Raw genomic sequence first — 23,415 nt, forward strand, 5'->3', positions numbered from 1 at the left:
TGAGGTAAACTGTGAACTTGATGAGATCCTAATAAGAAATGAAACTAACACAACATTGTAAATCAACTATACTCCAATAAGATTAAAATAAAATAAAGAAATGCCAGTCAGATTTTTGTGGGGACGAGGGTAGTTGGGACTCTACAAGTGATTCTAAAGTCATATAGAAAAAATACCCAGGAAAGTTTTGAGAAAGAAGAGTTATGAGGCGGGACTGACCTTAGCAGATAATAACATGGGACAAATGCAGGTATTCATAGCTTCATCAGTGGAACAAAATAAGTCCAAGGCCAACTATACTTTATATGAGGATTTTGACTTTGCAGCAGGTGGGTGCCCTGACCCCTGCATTGTTTAAGGGTCAACTGTAGGGACTTTCCTGGTGGCACAGTGGTTGAGAATCCGCCTGCCAATGCAGGGGACACGGGTTCGATCCCTGGTCCGGGAAGATCCCACATGCCGCAGAGCAGCCAAGCCCATGCACCATAACTACTGAGCCTGCGCTCTAGAGCCCGTGAGCCACAACTACTGAGCCCACGTGTCACAACTACTGAAGCCCACGCACCTAGAGCCCTTGCTCCACAACAAAGAGAAGCCACTGCAGTGAGAAGCCCGTGCACCGCAACGAGGACCCAACACAGCTAAAAATACATACATACATACATACATACTAAAAAAGGAAAAAAAAGGGTCAACTATATAAGAATGGAACTCTGGTCACAGACAAAGGCTTAATTTGAAATTAATGAAAAGATCAATAACCTATTAGGAAAATGGACAAAGGAAATAGGCAGAAAAAGAAAAGAAATTAAAACAGTTCTTGGGCTTCCTTGGTGGCGTAGTGGTTTGAGAGTCCACCTGCCGATGTAGGGGACACGGGTTCGTGCCCCGGTCCGGGAAGGTCCCACGTGCCGTGGAGCAGCTAGGCCCGTGAGCCATGGCCACTGAGCCTATACGTCCGGAGCCTGTGTTCCGCAACGGGAGAGGCCACAACAGTGAGAGGCCCGCGTACCACAAAAAAAATAACAGTTCTTAAACTTTATGAGAATATTCTCATCTTCACTTTTTCAAAAAAAAAAAAAGCAAATTTTTGTTACTTGGTATATCCAGAACCAAACTCTTCTCTCCGTTTCTTTCCACCCCATACAGGATCCCTCCTTGTTGCTCAGATGTAACCTGTATCTGAAAATATGTTGGATAGCAAATTTTCACATAAAGACTGTATTCCATCATCCATCCTATTCCATTTAAATAGGAAAAATAATGCTTTCTCAGACCATTCAGAAACCCCAAACATGACCAAAATACTCAAATACCTATATTTAGAAAGTTAAAATATTATTTAACATTTAATGAACTGAATAGTATGTGGTGATTCTGTATGTTGTATGCAACAGATTTGTTTTCCTTTCTTCACTGTAGTGAACAGGTACTGTAGTGGAAATAGTGAAATAAAGATATATAATTATTTCATTAAGACATAATAAATGCAAATAATATTTAGCAAAATTGTTTTTTGATTGATTATTTACCAACTGAAGAGTTGCCTCAGTCAGGTTTGGGAGCCAGGAGGTGGTGGCTATAAGTCACCACCGTTGCTGTGTAGTGGTAGGTGAAGATGAACACAGGTAAGCAAGAGTAAGCTGGTGAAGGAATGAGTGAAACATAATCAAATACCTGTTTAAACAACATGAGCACGAGAGTGAATTCTGTTGAGATATCACAACTCACTCTTTTCTCACTAGGACTCAAGTGCAGTTTATGCATTTTTGCTGGTATATATGTGCATATTCACAGTAGCAAGTTTCTATCCAACTAGGTTTGGAGTGAAAAATGTTTAAAGGTTGTTAGAGTAAATATTCAGGTAGGGAGAGTAAGATGTTAAAGGATACTAGGACAGTTCTTTTCTTTACCATTATTCTGCAGGAAATACAGACCTAGTTCTAACCTCTTTCTAGTCTGTACTCCATCAATTGTCACATCCCTGAGTTCCACTTCCTCTACCTATCTCACAGCTATTCTTTCCTTTTCGTTCCCAGTGTCAGTCTAACTCAGATCCTCGTTTCATGCCTAGCCTGGCAAAAATCTCCTTTCCTGTGGGGCTTTCCACCTCCAAGATATTTATTCCTTTCATTGTTAGAGGATTCCTTTTATGAAAGCTTTTTTTCTCCACTATTAAAGCTTTACACCTGTATTTAAGACTCTACAGTTGACTCTGACCTTTTTTCTGTTTTGTTCACCCTTTTGTTCTAACCAAATTGATTCTGTTGCTGTTCCTCCACGTTAGCCATTGCTGCATTGGATCTTCCTCATGCTAGTCCCTCACCTCCATCCTCAGTGTCTACTCACCAAAATTATCTGTCTCACTTGTTGAAGCACTGTTTATAAGAGTAGAATTACCAACATTACATATTGTTTACTATGTGCCAGACATGGTTCTGGGGGCTTAATATATAGTACTTCATTTAATAGTCACTACAACTACTAGATAGTATTTTCATTCCCATTTACAGGTGAGTGAGGCACAGAAAGATTAAGTAACTTGCCTGAGGTTGTATAGCTAGGAATGGACACAGGACTACTGAGCAGATATTTTAAAAAATAAGAAAGTTCTTCCCATGTAGTTATAGGAGTATCTCTAAGACATATTAAGTGAAGAAATAGAGGTGCACAACAGAGTGTATAGTATGCTACCATTTGTATTAAAGCAGTGGGGAGAGGTGTATTCATATTTATTTGTATGTATATAAAATGCCTGTGGGAGGAATGACTAAAACTAGTAGTGATTGTCTGTGAGGAGGGGAAATGAGTGGCTGAAGGCCTAGACTGGGAGGACAATTCTCTTCAGCACACTGTGCCTTAATTTCTTTTAACCTTTTTTTTTTAACCATATGAAAGGGTTATTTATTCAAAATAAATTAAACAAGAAAATATTACCTATGTTTTGAAGGCCAAATTCATGTGTCTCCTCTTCCATGAACCTTCACTGATTCCTCAACCAAAATTGGGGTGCTTGGAATTGTTTATATTGCTGTGGAAGTTTTGTTGGGCCACTTATGAGGCCTTTAAATATTATGAGTTCTTTGTAGTCAGAGCCACCTTCTGCATAGCTCTCTGACACCCAGAGCAACAGAGAGAATGCCTCATAAAAAGTAGCTGTTCAAGGGAAAACTAATGCATAGAAATAGAAATCAGATTTACCTGGAATGGAGGTAGCCGATTGACTCGGATCTGACATGAAGGGACTTTTGAAGTATGATAGAAATGTTCTGTTTCTTGATTTGGATGGTGGTTACACAAAATTTTAAATGTGTGTATTCCTTTTATTGTATGTAAATTATACCTCAGTAAAACTTTTGTTGTTCAGTACTTCTCACAGTTTTGTGCCTAGTTTCACATTGCTTTATTCACTCTTCCATAGTTCTGAAACACAGATGACACTGGGGGTGAAAGGAAGTGAAGATTCATCTTGTAAGCCAATATTTTCATCTGTCCCTGAAACCAACATTTTAAATGTTGTCAAGGTAGGAGAAAACTCTTTTTTGTATGTCTTTAGCACAGAGCTGGAACCACTTAGTTTTTTGCTTAATGGTTTTAAAACAAAATCAGGGACTTCCTTGGTGGTCCAGTGGTTAAGACTCCACGCTCTCAATGCAGGGGGCCCAGGTTCGATCTTAGTCAGGGAACTGGATCCCCGCAGGCCTCACTGAAGACCCCGCATGCAGCAATGAAGATCCCGTGTGCCACAACTAAGACCCAGCACAGCCAAATTAAAAAAAAAAGAAAAAAAAAATTCACTAGTGTTTTACCATGGGATTTCTAGTCTCTGAAATTTCTTAGCAATAATCTTCACATTAAAGGTGTTTTTTGCTGTTTTATTTATTTATTTTTTGTTTTGTTTTTTGGCTGCACTGTGCGGCATGCAGGATCTTAGTTCCCTGCGTGAAGTCTTAACCACTGGACCGCTAACCCTAACACAAACCAGGGAAGTCCCTTATTTTTGTTTTAATGTTAGGAACAAAAGGGAACTTTGAATCAAAGTTATGTGATTAAAATAGTTCTAGGAATACCTTTACCAAGAAGCTTTTTGCTACTAGTAGTTTTGAAACCAGTAATTTTTTAGAATTAGAATATATGAAGAAAAAAATTGTAACTTACAGTATAACTTAGTGACCAAGAATTAATAACAGTGTTAAAACATTTTTAGTGGCTGAATCAAATCAGTGATATTGAACTGCTAAGAAAATTTCGAAAATTAAAAATGGGGAAGAAAATACTTATCAAGTCAACTATTAACATGAGTATTTCTTGCCTTTTTCCTAGACAACTGATGTTTCAATTTCTATATAGTTCTCTTTTGCATTTTTTGTTTAAACGTTTTTATAATGTAAATTCTTCAAGCAAAATATATCTCCTTAAGTTGTTTTGTCTCTGATATGTGTCAAAGTTTCTAGGCTTGTGTACATCTATACATCCGGAAGGTTACCAGGATTGTGAAATAATGTTACTGATTTTAATGTTGTTTAAAATGAGTCTGGAGAAACAACTGAAACAGATTCCTCTAGTGGACTTTCAAAGCCTCCTGATAAACCTGATGAAAAACATCAGAGATTGGAATACAAAGGTAACATTACTTAAAATTTTAATATTGTTTTTTGTATAGCATCACAATTTGACTTTCATAGTGCGTGCAGAATTGAAAGTTTCTAACCTCAGTTAAGATCTTCAGCAGATGAAAAATAAACCGAAGAAATGACTGTCTGTGCTGGCACTGTATTTAAATTCATGAAACTGAATCTCTTCTAAAACTGCAGTTAATTCATTCCACAAAAAATGTATTATGTTTACTGGGGATTTACTGTGGGCCAAGCATTCATGCAGGTGCTAGAGATAAAGCTGTGAAGAAGGCAAAGCCCTTGCTCTCCCAGCACTTCTATTCTAGTCAAAGGGTTAGGTTATAAACAACGTAAATGTAGGTTATAATATGATGTTAAGTTGTAATAAGTGCTACAAATTACAATAAAGCAGGACAAGGCAGGGATGCTCTACTATTTCATATGAGGCAGTTAAGGAAGCCCTTTCTGAAGTGACCTTTGAACAGAGACCTAAATGAAATGATAGAGTGAATCATACGTAACAGCAAGAATTTGAGTTGAACTTCTGCAGCCATTGGAGGTAAACATGTATAGTTTTTGTCAGGTTTTTTTAAATTATATTTTCAGCATTTTTTGGTGGAAAATGTCAAACATGCAAAAGTAGAGAGAAGAGTTTAATGAATCCCTAAATACTTATCAACCAACTTCAATAATTATCAAGACATAATCAATCTTATCTCATCTCTTACCCTCATCCCATACTTCCCTACTCAGGGATTATTTTGAAGTAGTTCTGTTAGACTTTAAATACTGGAATAGTTGAGGATTCCTAAAATTCAAGAAATCCCAAGTCAGGAACACGTATTATCTTGTGCAGCTCTCATTATATACCTTTGGAAACTGGTATGTGCACTTAGATTACTTTATTCTTCAAAAGACTGTTTAAATACAGATAGATATGATGTAGCACAAAACACAAAAGCCGAGCTTCCCTGGTGGCGCAGTGGTTGAGAGTCCGCCTGCCGATGCAGGGGACACGGGTTCGTGCCCTGGTCCGGGAAGATCCCACATGCTGCAGAGCGGCTGGGCCCGTGAGCCATGACTGCTGAGCCTGCACGTCTGGAGCCTGTGCTCCGCAACGGGAGAGGCCACAACAGTGAGAGGCCCGCGTACCGCAAAAAAAAAAAAAAAAAAAAAAAAGCCAAATGAAATTCTGGTAAATGTATCTATTCAGTCTATTCTAGAGTTTAAAATAAAGCTGAATATGTGTACTCCATGCTGTTTCTAAAAATGAATGCTCTTTTTATAATAATGCTTTATTAAGAAGGGATGTGGATGATCTGTTAGATATTTGATTCCACTGACCTATTTGAAAAATCTTGCTCACTGTTTGTTTTCAGGTGCCTGAACTCTGTCTGGCCATAAATGAGCTCTCCAGTCATCCCCACAACCTTCTGTGGTTGGTACAGCTGGTCCCTAACTGGACATCACGTGGAAGGTATTGAAAAGTGAGAATTAAACACTAAGAAAAATGTATGTTTACATTAATGAAATGCTTTTAGTTCATTTATTTCCTTTAATCATTCCATGAATGTTAAATCAGAGTCTTTCATTTCATATTCAGTTGTGGGAAAAGGCAGTGACAGGCTGATTCTGATACTTAGATCAGTTTGTAATATTCTTGATTTTTAATTTTAGCTTATCTGATAACTTAATATAGATGGCATATACCATGAAAATGAATCAGTTTGCCTTTTTTTTTTTTTTTTTGGCTTTAGTAAAAAGAAATCCCAGCAGTAAAATAGATTTTCCAATAGTAAATCATCAGGGTCAAAGATAAAGGCTCTTAATGGTTTTCCTGAGCTTCACGCAACTTTAACTTTGTGTACAAATACTTTACATGAAAATTTTACTGTTCTAGTATAGCTTATATATTCTTGTATAGCCTTCTCTTGAAACATTAGCTATGTTTCGAATTAGAAGAACTTCTTTTTGCAAACTTCATTTGCTTCTTAAGCAGTATTCATTAAACACATTCTAAATACTTTAAAATTCTAATTCCAGGCAACTGAGACAGTGCCTCAGCCTAGTGATTATTTCAAAGCTTTTGGATGAGGAACATGAAGATATCCCTAATGTGAATAATCTGCAGGTATAAATAACATTTTTGTTTTCTTTTAATAAATGGGAGAGCTAGTGATGTGTAGAGAAAATTGATGGATCCTATGTCAAAAGTACTGAGGTTAGATCCTAAATCAGGCATAATACTATTCATGTAATCTTTAGCATGGTACTTAACTAATGAGACCCAGTTTCTTTATGTGTGAAATAGAGACAGTATCACACCCTCTACAACATAGGATGGTTGTGGACAGTTAGATGAATTAATGTATAAAAAGTACTGGGAAAGGGCTTCCTTGGTGGCACAGTGGTTAAGAATCTGCCTGCCAATGCAAGGGACACAGGTTCGAGCCCTGGTCCGGGAAGATCCCACGTGCCGCCGAGCAACTAAACCCATGTGCCACAGCTACTGAGCCTGCTCTCTAGAGCCCGCGAGCCACAACTACTGCAACCCGCGTGCCTAGAGCCTGTGCTCCCCAACAAAGAGAAGCCACCGCAATGAGAAGCCCGCACACCGCAGCTAGAGAAAGCCCGCACGTAGCAACAAAGACCCAATGCAGCCAAAAATAAATAAATAAATAGATTTATTTTAATAAATAAATCAATAAAAAGTACTGGGAAAGGGCTTCCCTGGTGGCACAGTGGTTAAGAATCTGCCTGCCAATTCAAGGGACACAAGTTTGAGCCCTGGTCCAGGAAGATCCCACATGCCATGGAGCAACTAAGCCCGTGCGCCACGACTACTGAGTCTGTGCACCGCAACTACTGAAGCCCGCACACCTAGAGCCCATGTTTTGCAACAAGGGAAGCCACCGCAATGAGAAGCCCACACACCACAACGAAGAGTAGCCCCCGCTTGCCACAATTAGAGAAAGCCTGCGCGCAGCAACGAAGACCCAGTGCAGCCAAAAATAAATAAAATAAATAAATTTTTTTAAAAAAGTACTGGGAAAATCATAATATGCTATATAAATATGACATTATTTAATTAGTTCACCTTGTCAATGTTAGCAATTTTATCACAAGATTAGAAATTGCAGAACTATTAAACATTAATTGCATCTTGTACCTATTTTAATATTAAACAGTCTTTAAATTATAGAGCTTAAATGTGGTTGCCCAGTAGTGAATATATCATGTATACATGAGTGTGTATAAACATGTCCTATAGAAACCCCACTCTGAGAAGTCCTGAAGGCTTTTTACAAGCATAATAGAACTAATGGGGTTATTCATAGTTGAATCTGAAAACTCAACACAGAACCTGATCTAGATGTGGTGTTCTTGTTTGAACTGCAGTTCAGTACAAGATAATCCGTTAGGTCCTACAGATTAAGAAAAAAAAATGAATAAGATAGAGACTCTGACCTTGAAAACATAATGTAGTGGTTGAAACAGAATTAAGCAACCATTGTGGTACAGTGTAGCAAGAACTCTGATGGACGTGTGCACAAGGTGCTGTGGGACAGAGAGATTGAAAAGGACAGCTGGTTTCTACATTAGTAGAGTTGATGTAGATTTCATTCTAGATTTTTTGGGGGACCACACCTGAGCCACCAGGGTAATTAGCAAATAGCTCTCAGTCCTTTCAGTGATATTTACTGCCATCAAAAGAGAATTCTTGGACTTCCCTGGTGGCACAGTGGTTAAGAATCCGCCTACCAATGCAGGGGACACAGGTTCAAGCCCTGGTCCGGGAAGATCCCACATGCCGCGGAGCGACTAAGCCTGTGCTTCACAACTACTGAAGCCCGCGTGCTTAGAGCCGGCGCTCTGCAACAAGAGAAGTCACCTCAATGAGAAGCCCCACGCACTGCAATGAAGAGTAGCCCCAACTCGCCGCAACTAGAGAAAAGCCAGTGTGCAGCGACAAAGACCCAATGCAGCCATAAATAAATAAATTTATTTATTTATTTAAAAAAAGAATTATTTTCAGAATTCAATAATGCTACTCATGGGGAGGAAGATTCAACTCTGCTGCCTTTCAAATAATTCCTCAAAGAAAGTCCTCCCTTTGACCTCTATTGTAAAGCTGTTTGGTCTCCTTAAGTTTTCATCTTCAATTACAAGTACTAAATCTTTAATATTCCTTTTAGGGAATTCCCTGGTGGTCCAGTGGTTAGGACTTTAGGGCTTTCACTGCTGGGGCCTGGGTTCAATCCCTGAACGAAGAAATAAGATCCTGCAAGCTGCGTGGCACAGCCAAAAAAATAAAATAAGATCCCTTTTAAGCAATTGGGGACTTTTTTTTTTACTCTCATTTTATTGCAGTGAAATTTAATAGTACAAAAAAAGTCACATGACCTTGGTGGGTCAATTGGGGACTTTTAAGTGAATATCACTGGACCATAAGAAGCTAAAGGGGCAAAATTAGAGAAGGCAAAATGAACAGAGGACACACTGAAAATAAAAATAGCCTAAGAAAGAGTAAGTGTATTGCCTAGTATTATTCAGTGTCTCTTTCTTTTGATAGATATCAGTCTTGCATCGCTATCTTGTGCAAATGAAGCCTTCAGATTTGTTGAAGAAAATGGTCTTGAAGAAAAGGGCTGAACAACCAAATGGCACTATTGATGATAGTCTTCATCTGGAACTTGAAAAGCAGGTATCCACGGCTAGATCATCTCAAAAGAGTACATATGAGCATAACCAATGATAACTTCCTAACCATGGACGTTTCTGGGTTTAGAGACTAGATACATTCTAGCAAACACAATTATATAGTGAATGATATTTTTGTTTATTGCTGTCATGAAATTCTTCAGTTAACTTGAGGATTGAGGTAAAAGGATGGTTGTTGGTAATTTAATACTGGGAGTATTTTTTGTAGCCCTTTACTAGGGCAGTCGTGAGGTGGTAAAAGGAATGCACTTGAGTTAGAAATCAGAAACCTGGGATAAATGCTTGGCTTTTCCTTACTAACCAGCTCAGTTAACTTTAGCAAATCCTTAATCCTTCCTAGACAGCTTTCCTAATGTATAAACTGGGATGATATGTATTCTAGCTAATTCATGGATGTTGATTTTATTCATTTCTCTACCAGGCATATTATCTGACCTACATTCTTCTTCATTTAGTCGGTGAAGTTAGTTGTTCTCACTCTTTTTCTTCTGGACAACGGGTAGGTATATTTTAGTGTTTTTTGTTTTTAATAAGTGTCACTACTGATGGAATAAATGAACATTCTTTATATAGGAGAAAACTTAATAAAATAACTTTTATCAAGTTACCTTTGGATTCACTATAGAAATCCCAGTGTACACTGGAAAAAGGGAAGTAATAGTAACCTTGCAGCCATGTCACTGACAAAAATTATTTGTCTACACATGTTCTGTTTACTGGAGTGGAACTTAACTGTGATAACTTGGCAGTAGTGTAATACATTAATAAGATATCAAGATCACCAAATACCAAATGGGTTAGCTCTTAGCTAGTTTCTTCCCATCTCTGCTCCCACTCCACTGCCTTTTTCTTTAGAAACAATGTTTGCCTTCAAAATTAAACTGATGGTAAGTCAGGCTACTTCAGATATGCATTTCTCAATTATCTCACCATGTTAAGATTTTCATTTTGAATTATTTTATTCTTCCTATCCTATCATGTTCCATACTCCTGGGGAACGTTCTTGTTTAATTCTTCATGTTTCACACCTTAGGTAATCCAACCGCTGTTTAAAACTTTGTATCTCCTTAGGCATGATCAGAAGGGCACAAGACTGGTTCATGTCTTTTTATAAACACTGCTGTACATAGAACTATGTTTGCTCTGCTGATTGGAACCTAACATAGTCATCTATCTGTTCTTATATATGGTCTTTAAATTTTTTAATTATTTTTTTCTCATTGATTAGAAAACAATCAATGATTATTGCTTTAAAATTCAATTATTATAAAACCATATAAGGTAGAAAGTGAAAGACTTTATAATCCAGTGCCCTCCTATAAATTTCTCCATAATTTATGCATATACTAACATAATTATTTTTTTAATGAGTTCATATTATTCATATTATTTGCAACTTGTCTTTTTCCCCCACTGTAAATTACTGGCACGTCTATCTAATAACCGTAGTATTTCAGAACCTTTATTGATGAACATTCCTTTCTGTGTGATTACACACAGTGCTAACATGAACCTTTGGAAGCATTTCTGTAGGGTAAATTCCTAGAAGTAGAAATGCTAGATCAAAGGTTATAAATTTTTCAAATTTTAATTATTTTAAAATGGTTTTTATCACATTTTCCTCCCAAAAAATGTCCATTTACATTCTCACCTTAGTATATATATATGAGTGTGACTGTTTTGGACTATACACTTCTAAAACTTAAGACACTTAATTTTTCAAGGAACTACCACTAAACCTCCTTTTGTTCATAGAGAAAAAAATAGGTTAGCTGTTACTTGAATATTTCATTAGAGAATGTGTTAATGGAAAGACTCTTAAATTTCTAGGCACTACTTCACAGTCTGAATTCTAGGGTTAATTTTCATTAATGTGCCTTAATACATAGCAAAACAACCTTTATTTTTGTGTATATTTTATGCATTAACTAGCAATAAACCATAACAGTCTTATTGTTGTGGCAGTTAGTACTTTTTACTGATATGACTGCTATTATGTTGGATGGTTAATATCAGAAATTGCTAAGGTAGATTTTTTAAAATGATTGTTAGCTGTCCTAGCTACATGATCTTTTCTTTGTTAATTTGTAATGCTTCAGAGTTGTTTTCATCCCTTGCATTTGTTTTACACAGAAACACTTTGTGCACCTCTGTGGGGCTTTAGAAAAGCATGTTAAGTGTGATATTAGGGAAGATGCAAGACTGTTTTATAGAACTAAGGTAAGTGTGTGCTTTTCTTATTGTTAGTTTTTTGTTTGTTTGTTTAACCTTGGTTTCGTTAATACTTGAGTAAGAAAAGCCTCTCTTTAAGAAGGAACATATAAGATTAGAAATATGACTTTCTCCTTTAATAACAAATTAGCTTCTACTAAGTACTTCTAGCTAGATTGAAAGTAAAGGGGGGGGATCTCAAAAGCAAATACATTTTAAGACAAGCTGAATATATGAGTATGGAGTTAGGAAAGCAACTTTGGTATTAATAAAACAATTTGACGATTTTTACTGAAGCATAAAAATTTTGGGGGGAAACTTTTTCTTCTAAGTATTTTTTTTATTCTGAATCATCTTTTAGCTTTTGTAGTGTAGAGCCGATCCATTCTTGCCCATTTGTGTTTGGATAATCATTGAATGTGAGGTTTCAGCTTTGTAACTTTATATTTTACATTAATTAGCTGTGAAGGTTAGATATTTCAACAATTCCCATTTAGATTTAGTATCTGTATTTATTGTAATAGATTTAAGTTAAATACAAAAATGAGCAACTAATGAAATTGTATCAGATTGCAGATTTTCAAATACATGTAGGGGATAGCTCTTTGCCTTAGAGTGGAAACTGTAGTTTCAGAAGCACATTCTTTTGAACATTAACTAGAGTTACTGGCCCATAGAACTTGGTGGTAGTGGCTACTGCTGACAGACATGCTAAGGGGGACCACCCAAGGTTTTTGTTTCTTAAAGCCAAGAGGCTGGGCATAGACTGGTGCCAGGACTCCTCTTACTTAGAGCAGAGAATGACACAGAGGTCTGTGGCAGTTGCTTTCAGGGGATGGTCGTGCTGAAATAGATGAATTGCATGCCTCTCCACAAGCCTCTGGTAGAAAAGGTGGTGATTGTTTTAGAGAAACTGAATCTGCTGAACTCTAAATGGAGAAAAAAGCAGACCTTGAAATTTACTTTATAAACTTAAAGCAACTATAAAATTCCTGACCTGTTTAAAACACTGTGTTGGGACTTCCCTGGCAGTCTAGTGGTTAAGACTCTGCGCATCCACTGCAGAGGGCATGGGTGCGATCCCTGGTCAGGGAACTAAGATCCCACGTGCTGTGTGGCACGACCAAATAAATAATTTAATTAAATAAAACATTTTGTCAAGCAATTATGTCCAGGAACTAACTGAGAATCTCTAGTGTGGTAGGAGTTCCACACAGAGACTTGCTAAACCTCCAAATATAGGAATAGATAGGTATTTAAAGAGGATTCATAGGGGCTTCCTGGTGGCGCAGTGGTTGAGAGTCCGCCTGCTGATGCAGGGGACACGGGTTCGTGCCCCGGTCCAGGAAGATCCCACATGCCGCGGAGCGGCTGGGCCCATGAGCCATGGCCGCTGAGCCTGCGCGTCCGGAGCCTGTGCTCCTCAACGGGAGAGGCCACAACAGTGAGAGGCCTGTGTACCGGGGCGGGGGGGCGGAAAGAGGATTAATAGTGTAGTCTACCTTTGAACAACACAGATTTGAGTACTGATTCTGTCCAAACCGTTTCAGCTTCCTGCCCTTGGGTAAGTCATTTATCACTTTCTTTGTTTTTGAGGCAGAGAGAGCAGTATGATTTTCTTCTGTGCAGGGGCTTGGCACCACTAACCCCCGCATTGTTCAAGAGTCCACTGTACTTTGCAAAAACCTAGAGAGGCTTAACATTGAATTTTGGATCTTGTAATAGTGTGAAAAGGAACAAATGACAACCCTTTTTTTGTGGCCTTGTGTCTTTCAAATAGAACTTGGAAGGCAGGGAACAGCCAAAGCTTTGGGTCCTGTAACAAAGGCCACTCTTCAGCTTCCCTTTGTGGGTGTTCAGAAGACAGCAAGTTGAAAATATAAGTGTCTTGAAGGCAGGGAGTATGTTTTTCTGGATGATCTTTAGTAAGTAATGGGAAAATGGAGTCCTAAGCATTCAGTATTTTAGATATGGTGATGAAGGAAAGTCTTAGTAATCACTGTGACTTGAAAGCCCCTCCAGAAGTTGATGAGTTTATTCTCTCTTTCTTAACAGAAACCACATTGAGTTGTTGGGTGTGGGTCTGTCACAGCTATCAGGTCTTTTGTATCAAGCATTAAATTGTTTTGCTCTGATCCCTTTTCCCCTTCTTGATATTTTTAAGGTAAAAGACTTGGTTGCCAGGATACATGGAAAATGGCAGGAAATAATCCAGAACTGTCGGCCTACTCAGGTGTTGTTTTATTAAACAGTTTCATTTATTCTCAGTAGTTTTGCTAAATGTTATTTCTTCATACTGTTCAAAAAAAGCATGACAGAGCACTTGCTTCTAGGTATCCTAGAATGAACTGAAAACCCCAGTATAATATTTTATGTATGTTTTCAAATTTTTGTTTGCTCTTATATTCATTAATTTATTTCCAAAGGTGTTTGACCCCATTTTAAAATGTTACATTGCATCAAATGGAGGTTATTTCTCGTGTAGTATTTTTCTTAATATCTTTATTAAGATAAAATTCACATATCATTCATTTCACCCAAAGTGTACAGTATTTTTTAGTATATGCACAGAGTTGTGCAATCATCACCACAATCTAACTTTAGAACATTTTTGTCACTCCAAAAGAGATCACATACCCATTAGCGGCCACTTCTCATTCCCAACCACCTGCACTCCCGTCTGCACTCCATGCCCTAGGCAACCACTAATCCACCTTCTGTCTGTATAGAGTTGCCTGTTTTTTATATTTTATACAAATGGAATCATATATGATGTAGTCTTTTATGACTGGCTTCTTTTATGTAACATAATGTTAAGTTAATCCATATTGTATCATGTTGTATGTCCTTTCTATTGCCAAATAATATTTCATTATATGGATATATCACGTTTTATATATCTACTTATTAAATGGACATCTGAGTTGTTTCCACTTCCTGGCTGTTATGAGTAATGCTTCCATGAACATTTGTACATAGGTTTTGGTGTAATGTATGATTTCAAATGAAAACATTTTGGGCATATACCTGGGAGTGGGATTGTTGGATCATATAGTAATTCTGTGTTAAATGTTTTGAGGAACTGCCAGACTTTTCCAAAGTGGCTTCACTGTTTTACATTCCCACCAGAATGTATGAGGTTTCTAATTTCTCCACATTCTTGCCAACACTTGTTATTATTTGTCTTTTCGATATAGTCATAGTAGGGGGTTGGACATGGAATGTCATTGTGATTTTAATTTGCATTTCCCTAATAACTAATGATGTTGAGCATCTTTTTATGTGTTTATTGGCCACTCATATAGCTTCTTTGAAGAAATGTCTGTTCAAATCCTTTGCCCATTTTTAAATTTTCTAATTGTAAGAATTTTCCATGTATTCTAAATACAAGTCCCTCATTAGGTATATAATTTGCAAGTATTTTCTCCCATTCTGTGTGTTGCCTTTTATTGTTTTGATGATATTATTTGTAGAACAGAAATTTTTCGTTGTGATGAAGTTCAGTTTTATCTTTTTTTTTCTTTTGTCACTTAGGGTTTTGGTGTTATATCTAAGGAGACTTTCCTTAAGAGGGGCATTGTTTAAACACCTGATATTAAGTTTGCCATCCTGCTTATTTACAAACCAACTAATATGGGATTGTCTAAAATGCTTCTCAAATTTTATTTATTTATTTATTTTTGATTTGGCCACGCCATGTGGCTTGTGAGATCTTAGTTCCCAGACCAGGGATTGAACCTGTGCCCTCGGCAGTGAAAGCACAGAGGCCTAACTGCTGGACTGCCAGGGCATTCCCTGCTTCTCAAATTTTAATGTACATAGGCTTCAATAAGGAACTTGTTGAAATACGGATTTTGATTTAATAGATCTGGAGTGTAGCCTGAGATATGCTGCATTCCTAACAGGTTCTCAGACTGATGCCAATGCTGCTGATCCGGGGACCATACTTTCATTAGATAGGGCCTAGAAGTTGCTTATATTTTATATAAAAGTAGCAGGAACACTGAAGATTAGTTAAGAAAAGCAGTCTCACTGTGTTATGACACTTTGACTCTTTTGCTGTTGGTGTTCTTCATAAGATAGAGAAGTCTTTGAGAAATCTTAGGTTACCGTTTTGTTATTCTTGTTTTAGTTTTTAATCTCAGTAGACTTTTTTTTTTAGGCCTGCCATTTTTGTTGATGTAACATTAAAACAGAAAAGAATTTAATACCAAAACTTCATATTAATCAGCTTAACAGGGACTTCCCTGGTGGTCCAGTGGTTAAGACTCCACACTCCCAATGCAGGGGCTCCGGGTTTGATCCCTCGTCAGGGAACTAGATCCCGGATGCCTCAACTAAAAAAGATCCCATGTGCCGCAACTAAGACCCGGCACTGTCAAATAAATAAATAAGTAAATAAAATTTTTAAATATCAGCTTAACGTTTTACTTAATCTTTTTAAGTATGTCCCTCCACATGTGTGTGTTACTGAGGAAAACATCTGTACTTACTTATACTTTTTTTTAGTTTTTAGACTATAAAATGTGAAACTTGAATCTGATTACCGTAAATTTTCAGAGCAATGTATAATATCAAGACTTTATTACTTTCATTATCAAAGCCCATTGTCTGATGATTAGTGGTTTTATAAGGATTAATTCATAATCTGATTTTCCTTTATTCTGTTTTTTTCCCCCCTTCCGTTTTCTAGGGGCAGCTTCATGACTTCTGGGTACCAGATTCTTAACAGGAGTTGCAGCATCAAAATTATGAACCAAGAGAAGTTCAATAAGAGCCTTTCCTAAAGGAGTAGAAAGTAGTACAGAACCCAGTGGAAGGCCAAGAAAATGTTCAGCAAATGTGCTACTTGAATATCTAGTATGAAGCTGGTAATGAAGAAATTGGCATTTCTGAAGCAGATACAAAATGCCATCTGCTTAAAAAGGCAACCAGCCTTTTTTTTTTTTTTTTTTTTTTTTTTTTGCGGTACGCGGGCCTCTCACTGTTGTGGCCTCTCCCGTTGCGGGGCACAGGCTCCAGACGCGCAGGTTCAGCGGCCATGGCTCACGGGCCCAGCCGCTCCACGGCATGTGGGATCTTCCCGGACCAGGGCACGAACCCGTGTCCCCTGCATCGGCAGGCGGACTCTCAACCACTGCACCACCAGGGAAGCCCAAACCAGCCTTTTAAAAGAGCAGAATCCCATAATAAGAGGGGAGGGGTGGAAGCAGCTGATAGTTGCATGTCTAACCTTCCCCTGTTAACTCTTGTTAAATTGTAAGCCAGTTATCTTTTTTGTTTGTTTGTTTGGATTGTATTTGCGGCACTTGGATAATCACAGAAAGGATGTAAGAAAGGGTTTGGATGAACTTGAGGAGATGGACATGGAAACCAAGATCAAGTTCTAGTTTGGTTTAATTTTCCATCTTGGTTATTTTACGACTCAAAGGGAACGCTTAGAAATGAGTTTACTAATAGAAAGGATAAATCTCTTCTGTTACTCCTGTAAACCACTGGCGGGTTTTAATCCATGCATTTTTCTTGGCTATTCAAGATTATAAATCTGTTGGGTTTTTAAAATACATCGAAACGAACAGTTGAGAAACACAAGTTTGGTATATTGTCAGATCCCCTTAAGGGGAAGAGTTTAAGCTATAAAATAGTGGCTCTGTTTTTATTCCAAAACATACATATGTAGTTTGTTTTGGATTTTCTTTAAGTGCATATATATATATATATTTTTTAATACTGGTTAAATTTTAGAATCTTGGCTAAATCTTAGAATTCTGGCCCTTTGTAGCCATATTACAGAAGTCTATATTGTAAAAGCTTAAAGATCTGGACAAGTTTCCAAAAACCTTACTTTCATGAGTATATAACCTTGACAGAGACCTGAATGGCATTTATTCTTTGGTACACTACGCACGCGTGTGTATTTGTGTGTGCGCATGTGTGCTTGTATTTTAAATTTGTTGCACTTGAAAACCACAGCTGCTCTAAATTCTTAAACACTGGAAAGCCATCCTTTGGTTTAAATGGTGGAGGGTTAGTAGAAGTGCACATGCTGGTCTTAGCCTAAGGGCCTTTTGAAGCCTTTGGTAGTAATAGCCTCTTACTAGCTAACTGAAAATTTCTTTTGTTGACTGAGTGTCCCTTTTAGGAGGGTTTGTTTCTTGAAAGATAATGCCAGCTTTGTTTTCCTTTCTTTCAATATTGACTTGGATGACACTGCTCTCCTGAGCACTCTGCTTCCTCCAATTGTGGGGGAAGGATGATGGAGGGGAAGGGAATTGGGCTTGACGTTTATGGTTTGAGAGGGGAGAAAATAAATTTTGAAAACTAGCTTTCTACCTCTAAATTGAGGCTTAGGAGTAAAAACCATTTTATCTTAAATTTATCATTTAAAATAGTATCAGTAACTTTTGAGCCCATGTCAAGCATTGAGCAGTTAGAGATTTTATAGGGAAGACTAAGTTAATCCAGTTCCCAAGAACCCGGGCTGAATGAGGCTTCAAGAGTCAGACCAACAAAAGTTTTATTCTGTGTTGAGTTTACTGGTAAGAATATTATTATCTTGATACTACCTCTCAAGGGTATTGTTAGAAAATGCCACTTATGGTTAATGAGATAGATACAAAGAGTTATATTGACAGAAGCTTGAAACTCTGGCATCTATCTGCCCAACAATGGGGGCTTTCACTCTGTAATTTAATACTTTGTAGATACATTATTTGTGTGTAATTTTATAAGTGTCCATATTTTTCTCATTTTGCATTGTGTAAAGTGTACAATATCTCAAAGTATAAAATACTGCTTATATTGCTTGTAATTACAGTGTGTAAATATTTTCTAATTGTGTACATTGACAGGGGGACAAGTGGGTTATTCAGGTTTTTTTTTTTAAGTGACCCTTTTGTATTGCAGTTTCAACAGATAACTGCCCATCAAATTTAAAACCACTTTGATACATTTTTATTTAGCAGTTCCAATAAGAAAATTCTCTTTTTTTTTTTTTTTTTTTTTTTTTGCGGTACGCAGACCTCTCTCCACCGTGGCCTCTCCCGTTGCGGAGCACAGGCTCCGGACGCGCAGGCTCAGCGGCCATGGCTCATGGGCCCAGCCGCTCTGTGGCATGCGCGATCCTCCCGGACCAAGCACGAACCTGCATCCCCTGAATCGGCAGGCGGACTCTCAACCACCGTGCCACCAGGGAAGCCCCCAAAAAAGTCTCTATTTTTAATTGTCTTTCTCCATTAGAGAAAAATACTTCATCTGTCCCTTTAAAAACAATGGCCAAACATCAGTTTGGACCCTTGTATTTATGACTTTGGTAGTGTCTTTAGTCTCCAGGTCATATTCCAGCCAGTATTTGCATTGGGGTTCTCAGAAATTTTTGTGAGTCTCTTTAGCACAATTGGCCCATGGTTTTTCTCCCAAATTAAGTATTATCCTTTTCCCTCTGAGTCCCCATGCTTTGTCTCCCTCCTGCTGCTGTTGCCCAGTGAATGGGATAGTAGTGGGGGAGAATATGTTCATTGCACAGAGAATGTCAGGCCACTTTTTTGGACTTGGCAAACAAAGCTTGCACTGAGTGGTGGTGTGTTTGGCAATATTACTGTGCCAAAAATCACCTTTTCTAATTTTCTGGATATGTATGTCAAACTTATTACCCTTATTGCAAGCTGAAAAATAAGGTACTTGTGTTTATGCTTCTGTGTGTAACTGTTTGCCTTTTCTAAACTGCTTTTCTTGTTATTCTAAAATATAATTGTTGGCTATACCATATTAAATGAAGAGGCTTTCCATGCACAAAATGCATCTATGTAGCAGTAAAGTAACAGCATTTGTACATTTTCTGTCTATCTCCTGAGGGCAATGGTGCCTTTGTCACCTTTTAGAAGGCTGGCATTTTGTTTTTGTTTTGAAGTACAAGTAGTAGCTTGCTTTGGACTTCACAAAAATCTCCCCAGATGTAAAAGAAAACGGTGTGTTGTCATCCAGGCTCAGTTGGAGCATTTGTATTTTTATTTCTGTCAAAACAAGTATAGTTGGTGGGGACTGGCCAGTAATTTGTGGAGTCTTTAAACCAAGAGTAGTTTTGAAATTTAAAAAAACAAAAATTTAAGAGGTGACCCATTAACAAGTGACTGAGTTGGAGAATTAGGGGAGGACTGTTCTGGTTTGTCTCTAAGGAGACAAGTTAGGGTACAGGTGGCTTGGGCATGTAGAGCATGATCTGCAGTTATTTCTTATTCATTAACAGTGTTGGTGCACCTCCTTATCTGTGTGTTTGTTTTCCCTGGGCAATCCTATCAGCCAGTTAATCCACCAGCTTTTATGAAGTTTACAAGTAAATGCAGATTTCCTTTTTCTTTCCTTTTTTTTTTTTAAATTTTATACTATTTACATCTTGTTTTAAGTCCTATGAATGTATGTGTCTGTTATTAAAATGGCTTTTTCTTCGTTTTGGACATGTGTTTAGTAATATTTGTTTGGGAGTGGGGATGGTTAAGTATCTGGAATGTCCTGATTCTTCCCCTGCCTCACCTCGGGTTTTGTTTTTTGGTGGGCTTTTTTGTTTTTTGTTTTTGTTTGTTTTTTGTTTTGGGCGGTATGCGGGCCTCTCACTGTTGTGGCCTCTCCCATTGCAGAGCACAGGCTCCAGAGGTGCAGGCTCAGTGGCCATGGCTCACGGGCCTAGCCGCTCCGCAGTATGTGGGATCTTCCCGGACCCAGGCACGAACCTGTGTCCCCTGCATTGGCAGGTGGACTCTCAACCACTGCGCCACCAGGGAAGCCCTAGTTTTTAAACTGATTTCTTCCTTTCTTCCTCTTGCATTGGATTCTCCAGTCAGTTTTTTAGCTTGATGTTTCCTGTTTCTGGAATACATAAAGCCATAGTTGTACATAGTTCACTTTTATATAACCCAATTAATAATTTGCTGCATACTTTGCAGTCAGTAATTTGGTAATCTCATTTTTAGATTACCTCATTCACTATGTCTGTTCAACAACTGTTAAGTACCTGCTGCATGCTAAGCACTCTTTAGGATTCAGTGGTAAACAACACAAACAGAGCTCTCATGAATCTTACTTTCTGAAATCCAGGTGAAAATATTTTCTGTTATTAGGCAAAGGGGACTGGAAAAGAATTCCCTTGGCCTGGCTCCCTTGTTCTAGAGCTCAGGGCAAAGAAAGGGGAAGCCATACAGTGCAGAGGCAGAGCTTAGGACCACTTCCAACCTGCCAGGCAGATACAGCTCTGGATATGCCAGCTGAGAGGAGACATAGGTTGAGACCTCCTCACAGGAGAAACTGTTCTAATGAGCTCAAAGAAGGGCTAGGCATGGTTGCCAGAGGCTTGAGTTCCAGAACCATGCCAGTATTTCTTTCTCCCTTCTGACAGGCTGGTTAGGAGGAGACCAACCCGCCTGTGAGCACTTTTCTCCAGACGTGGGATGGAGGGGTAGGGAGCAACAGCCTAGGCAAAGCAGAGAAATTGCCTTAAGTACTTGGAGACAGGCCGTACAGCCTTTACAAGTTAAGGGCCTTGACCCTGCCCTTAGTCCTGACCTCAGATCCCAGATTCACCATACCAGCCATGTGATCTTTGGCAAGTTACTTAGCTCCTCTGAGCCTTAGTTTCTTCATCTGTTAAAAGGAATAATAACAGTGTCTACCTCAGGATTAGTGAGGGCTAAATAAGCTAATTCATGAAAAGTGCTTAGCAAAGGCCTGGTATATAGCAATAACTCAATAAATGATAGCTGTTATTTAGCTCTACTTTGAGGCTCTTCTCAGATGACAAAACTGATCTTGGCACTTTGGGGTTCACTGACATCTGAGCAAACCATATCTCTTAAAATTATAGTGTATGTGTGCTTATTCCTTCCGATACAGGGACCTCCAGAAGCTGCTCTGTCCAGCTCTGTCTCTGCTGGCAAAAAACTGTGATTTTTTTTTTTTTAAACCCAGCATGCTTAAGCTGAGAAAGGGATGGTGGGTGGTGATTTTCCATCATTTGTGGACATGTCCTAACACTCCCTTTTCCTTGCTAACCATTCCCCAGGCTGGAGTCAAGAGAGGGCAAACCAGAAGGCCCAGCTTTGGGTCTGACTCCAAGACGACTGGCTGGGAGGAAAACTTACCAAGCAAAACAGGCTTCTGAGGCACAGTGGGACAGTGAGACTACAGCATTGTTGCACTGGTGACAGTGCCTGCAGAAGAAGCACCTCAGCTGTATGTGTGGCCAAAATAAATGACACACCACCAAAAGGGAGAGTACTGGGCAGACCAGAGCTGGAGATGGCAAAGTAGGAACAGAAGTGCTGCCACAGTGAACAGGAAGCGGGACAACTTGACTAGGCCACAGTTCTTTTGCCTCAGGGAACCTCTGCTCAAGTTTCAGGATTTCATACCTACCCCCTTCACCTAGGATCTCTGCTACAGTGAGTAACTGCTCTGTGCAAAGCCTGGAGCCAAACGCTGGTGTGTAGGTGGCTGAGGACAACCAGCACTGCCCTCTGCCACTTTCTTACAGCGGAGTTGGGGAGAATAGCCTAGCAAAAATAAAACCCATATTTGTGTTCTGTGTTTCTTTTGAAAACCAGAAGGTTTTCAAATGGGATCCTCTCATAGCCACCCTATGAAGCAGCCAGGGTAGTGACTTTAGGGGTAAGTAACAACCCACTCAAAGAATGAACTTCCTATGTCCCAGGATACAGATTCATGGCTAGGTTAGGATTAACATCTTGGTTTGATTTTGAATCTCTTTCACTGTCACTATCCCCTCATTCATATTTTATCAGCTTGATTTGTAGAGAGTATTGTCAATCGAAGGGGCTTCCTATAGGAAGTTCCATTAATTGCTGTTACATCTGATCATTAAGTTCAGAGATTGAAATGGGAGGACAGCAGAGAGAAATGGATTTGGTCTGAATCTATATTATCAGAGATAGTGAAGTAACTGCCCAACTACAGTTTAGCAAGTGCCATGCTGGAACTCAGCATTGTGATTTGTACATTCTGTTCATTTGAAAATGTGTGAGGTTCTGAATCAGCCACCAGAGCACCTTAGAGGAGAAAGGCTTGCCTCGTAGAGTGTACGCAAGTGGGATGCCACACCGACCACCAAGTCACTTTGGCCTTCTTGCCACCTCCTGAGGTATCTGCGGTTGGCACTGAGTTCTGTGAGAACATGAGGAGCTGTGTCCCTTAGCCCACTGGGCACCTGCAGTTTAATTTCTCTCCTGTCTGGTACCATGGGGCTAGCAGTCTTCCTGCCTTCCCTCCACTGTCCCCCAACCCACTTTCCCACAAGGACTGCAGATTTATTTTTCATAGCCATGTCTCTCCTGGTCGTCCCACCTTGGACTTCCTTACTCAATCCATCAGCTCTTTTTTAGGATATTTTTCTGTAGTCTTTTCTGCACTACTTGCTGACTTTTCCCTTCTGTTTCCTACTAGGAACCTTCTCATCTCATCAAATCAAACTCACTTTCCTCTTTCATGCCCCTTCCCTTCTGCCTACTCCCCCTACACTCATCTGTGCACAAACTTGCACACTTCTGCCTTTGCTTTGACAATTCCCCTTCAGGTTTACCCTGCTTCCCTCTTCTCAGGCTTTTCCAGTCCTGATTTCAAGGCAAGTTGCTTAACCCCTTAGAGCCTGTTTTCCAATCTATAACATAGGGCTATTAATCCCTCAGGGTGGAATGAGGCTACAATGAAAGAAAGAAGTTGGACACCTTTGTAAAAGTTTGTGTACATTTTATTTATTTATTTTGGAATCTTAGTTCCCCAACCAGGGACGAAACCTATGCCCCCTGCAGTGGAAGCGCAGAGTCCTAACCACTGGACTGCCAGGGAATTCCCTGTGTATACT

General features: G+C 38.9%; 1 protein-coding gene across 2 annotated transcripts in view; it reads left to right on the plus strand.

The window, feature by feature from the left end:
• The window catches only part of SLF2 (SMC5-SMC6 complex localization factor 2), a 42,647-nt gene extending 22,649 nt beyond the window's left edge, over positions 1-19,998 (plus strand). For both annotated transcript variants that reach the window (XM_082601364.1, XM_082601365.1), the window contains exons 12-20: positions 3,422-3,524; positions 4,448-4,624; positions 5,996-6,093; positions 6,660-6,747; positions 9,190-9,321; positions 9,760-9,837; positions 11,472-11,558; positions 13,714-13,782; positions 16,243-19,998. In XM_082601364.1, coding sequence (XP_082457490.1) covers positions 3,422-3,524; positions 4,448-4,624; positions 5,996-6,093; positions 6,660-6,747; positions 9,190-9,321; positions 9,760-9,837; positions 11,472-11,558; positions 13,714-13,782; positions 16,243-16,278 — 868 coding nt within the window. In that variant the 3' untranslated portion in view covers positions 16,279-19,998. The remainder of the gene's footprint in view (positions 1-3,421; positions 3,525-4,447; positions 4,625-5,995; positions 6,094-6,659; positions 6,748-9,189; positions 9,322-9,759; positions 9,838-11,471; positions 11,559-13,713; positions 13,783-16,242) is intronic.
• Positions 19,999-23,415: the final 3,417 nt, after the last annotated feature.

This window comes from Mesoplodon mirus (genome assembly GCF_964341445.2).
Source record: "Mesoplodon mirus genome assembly, chromosome: 2".
NCBI lineage: Eukaryota > Metazoa > Chordata > Mammalia > Artiodactyla > Ziphiidae > Mesoplodon > Mesoplodon mirus.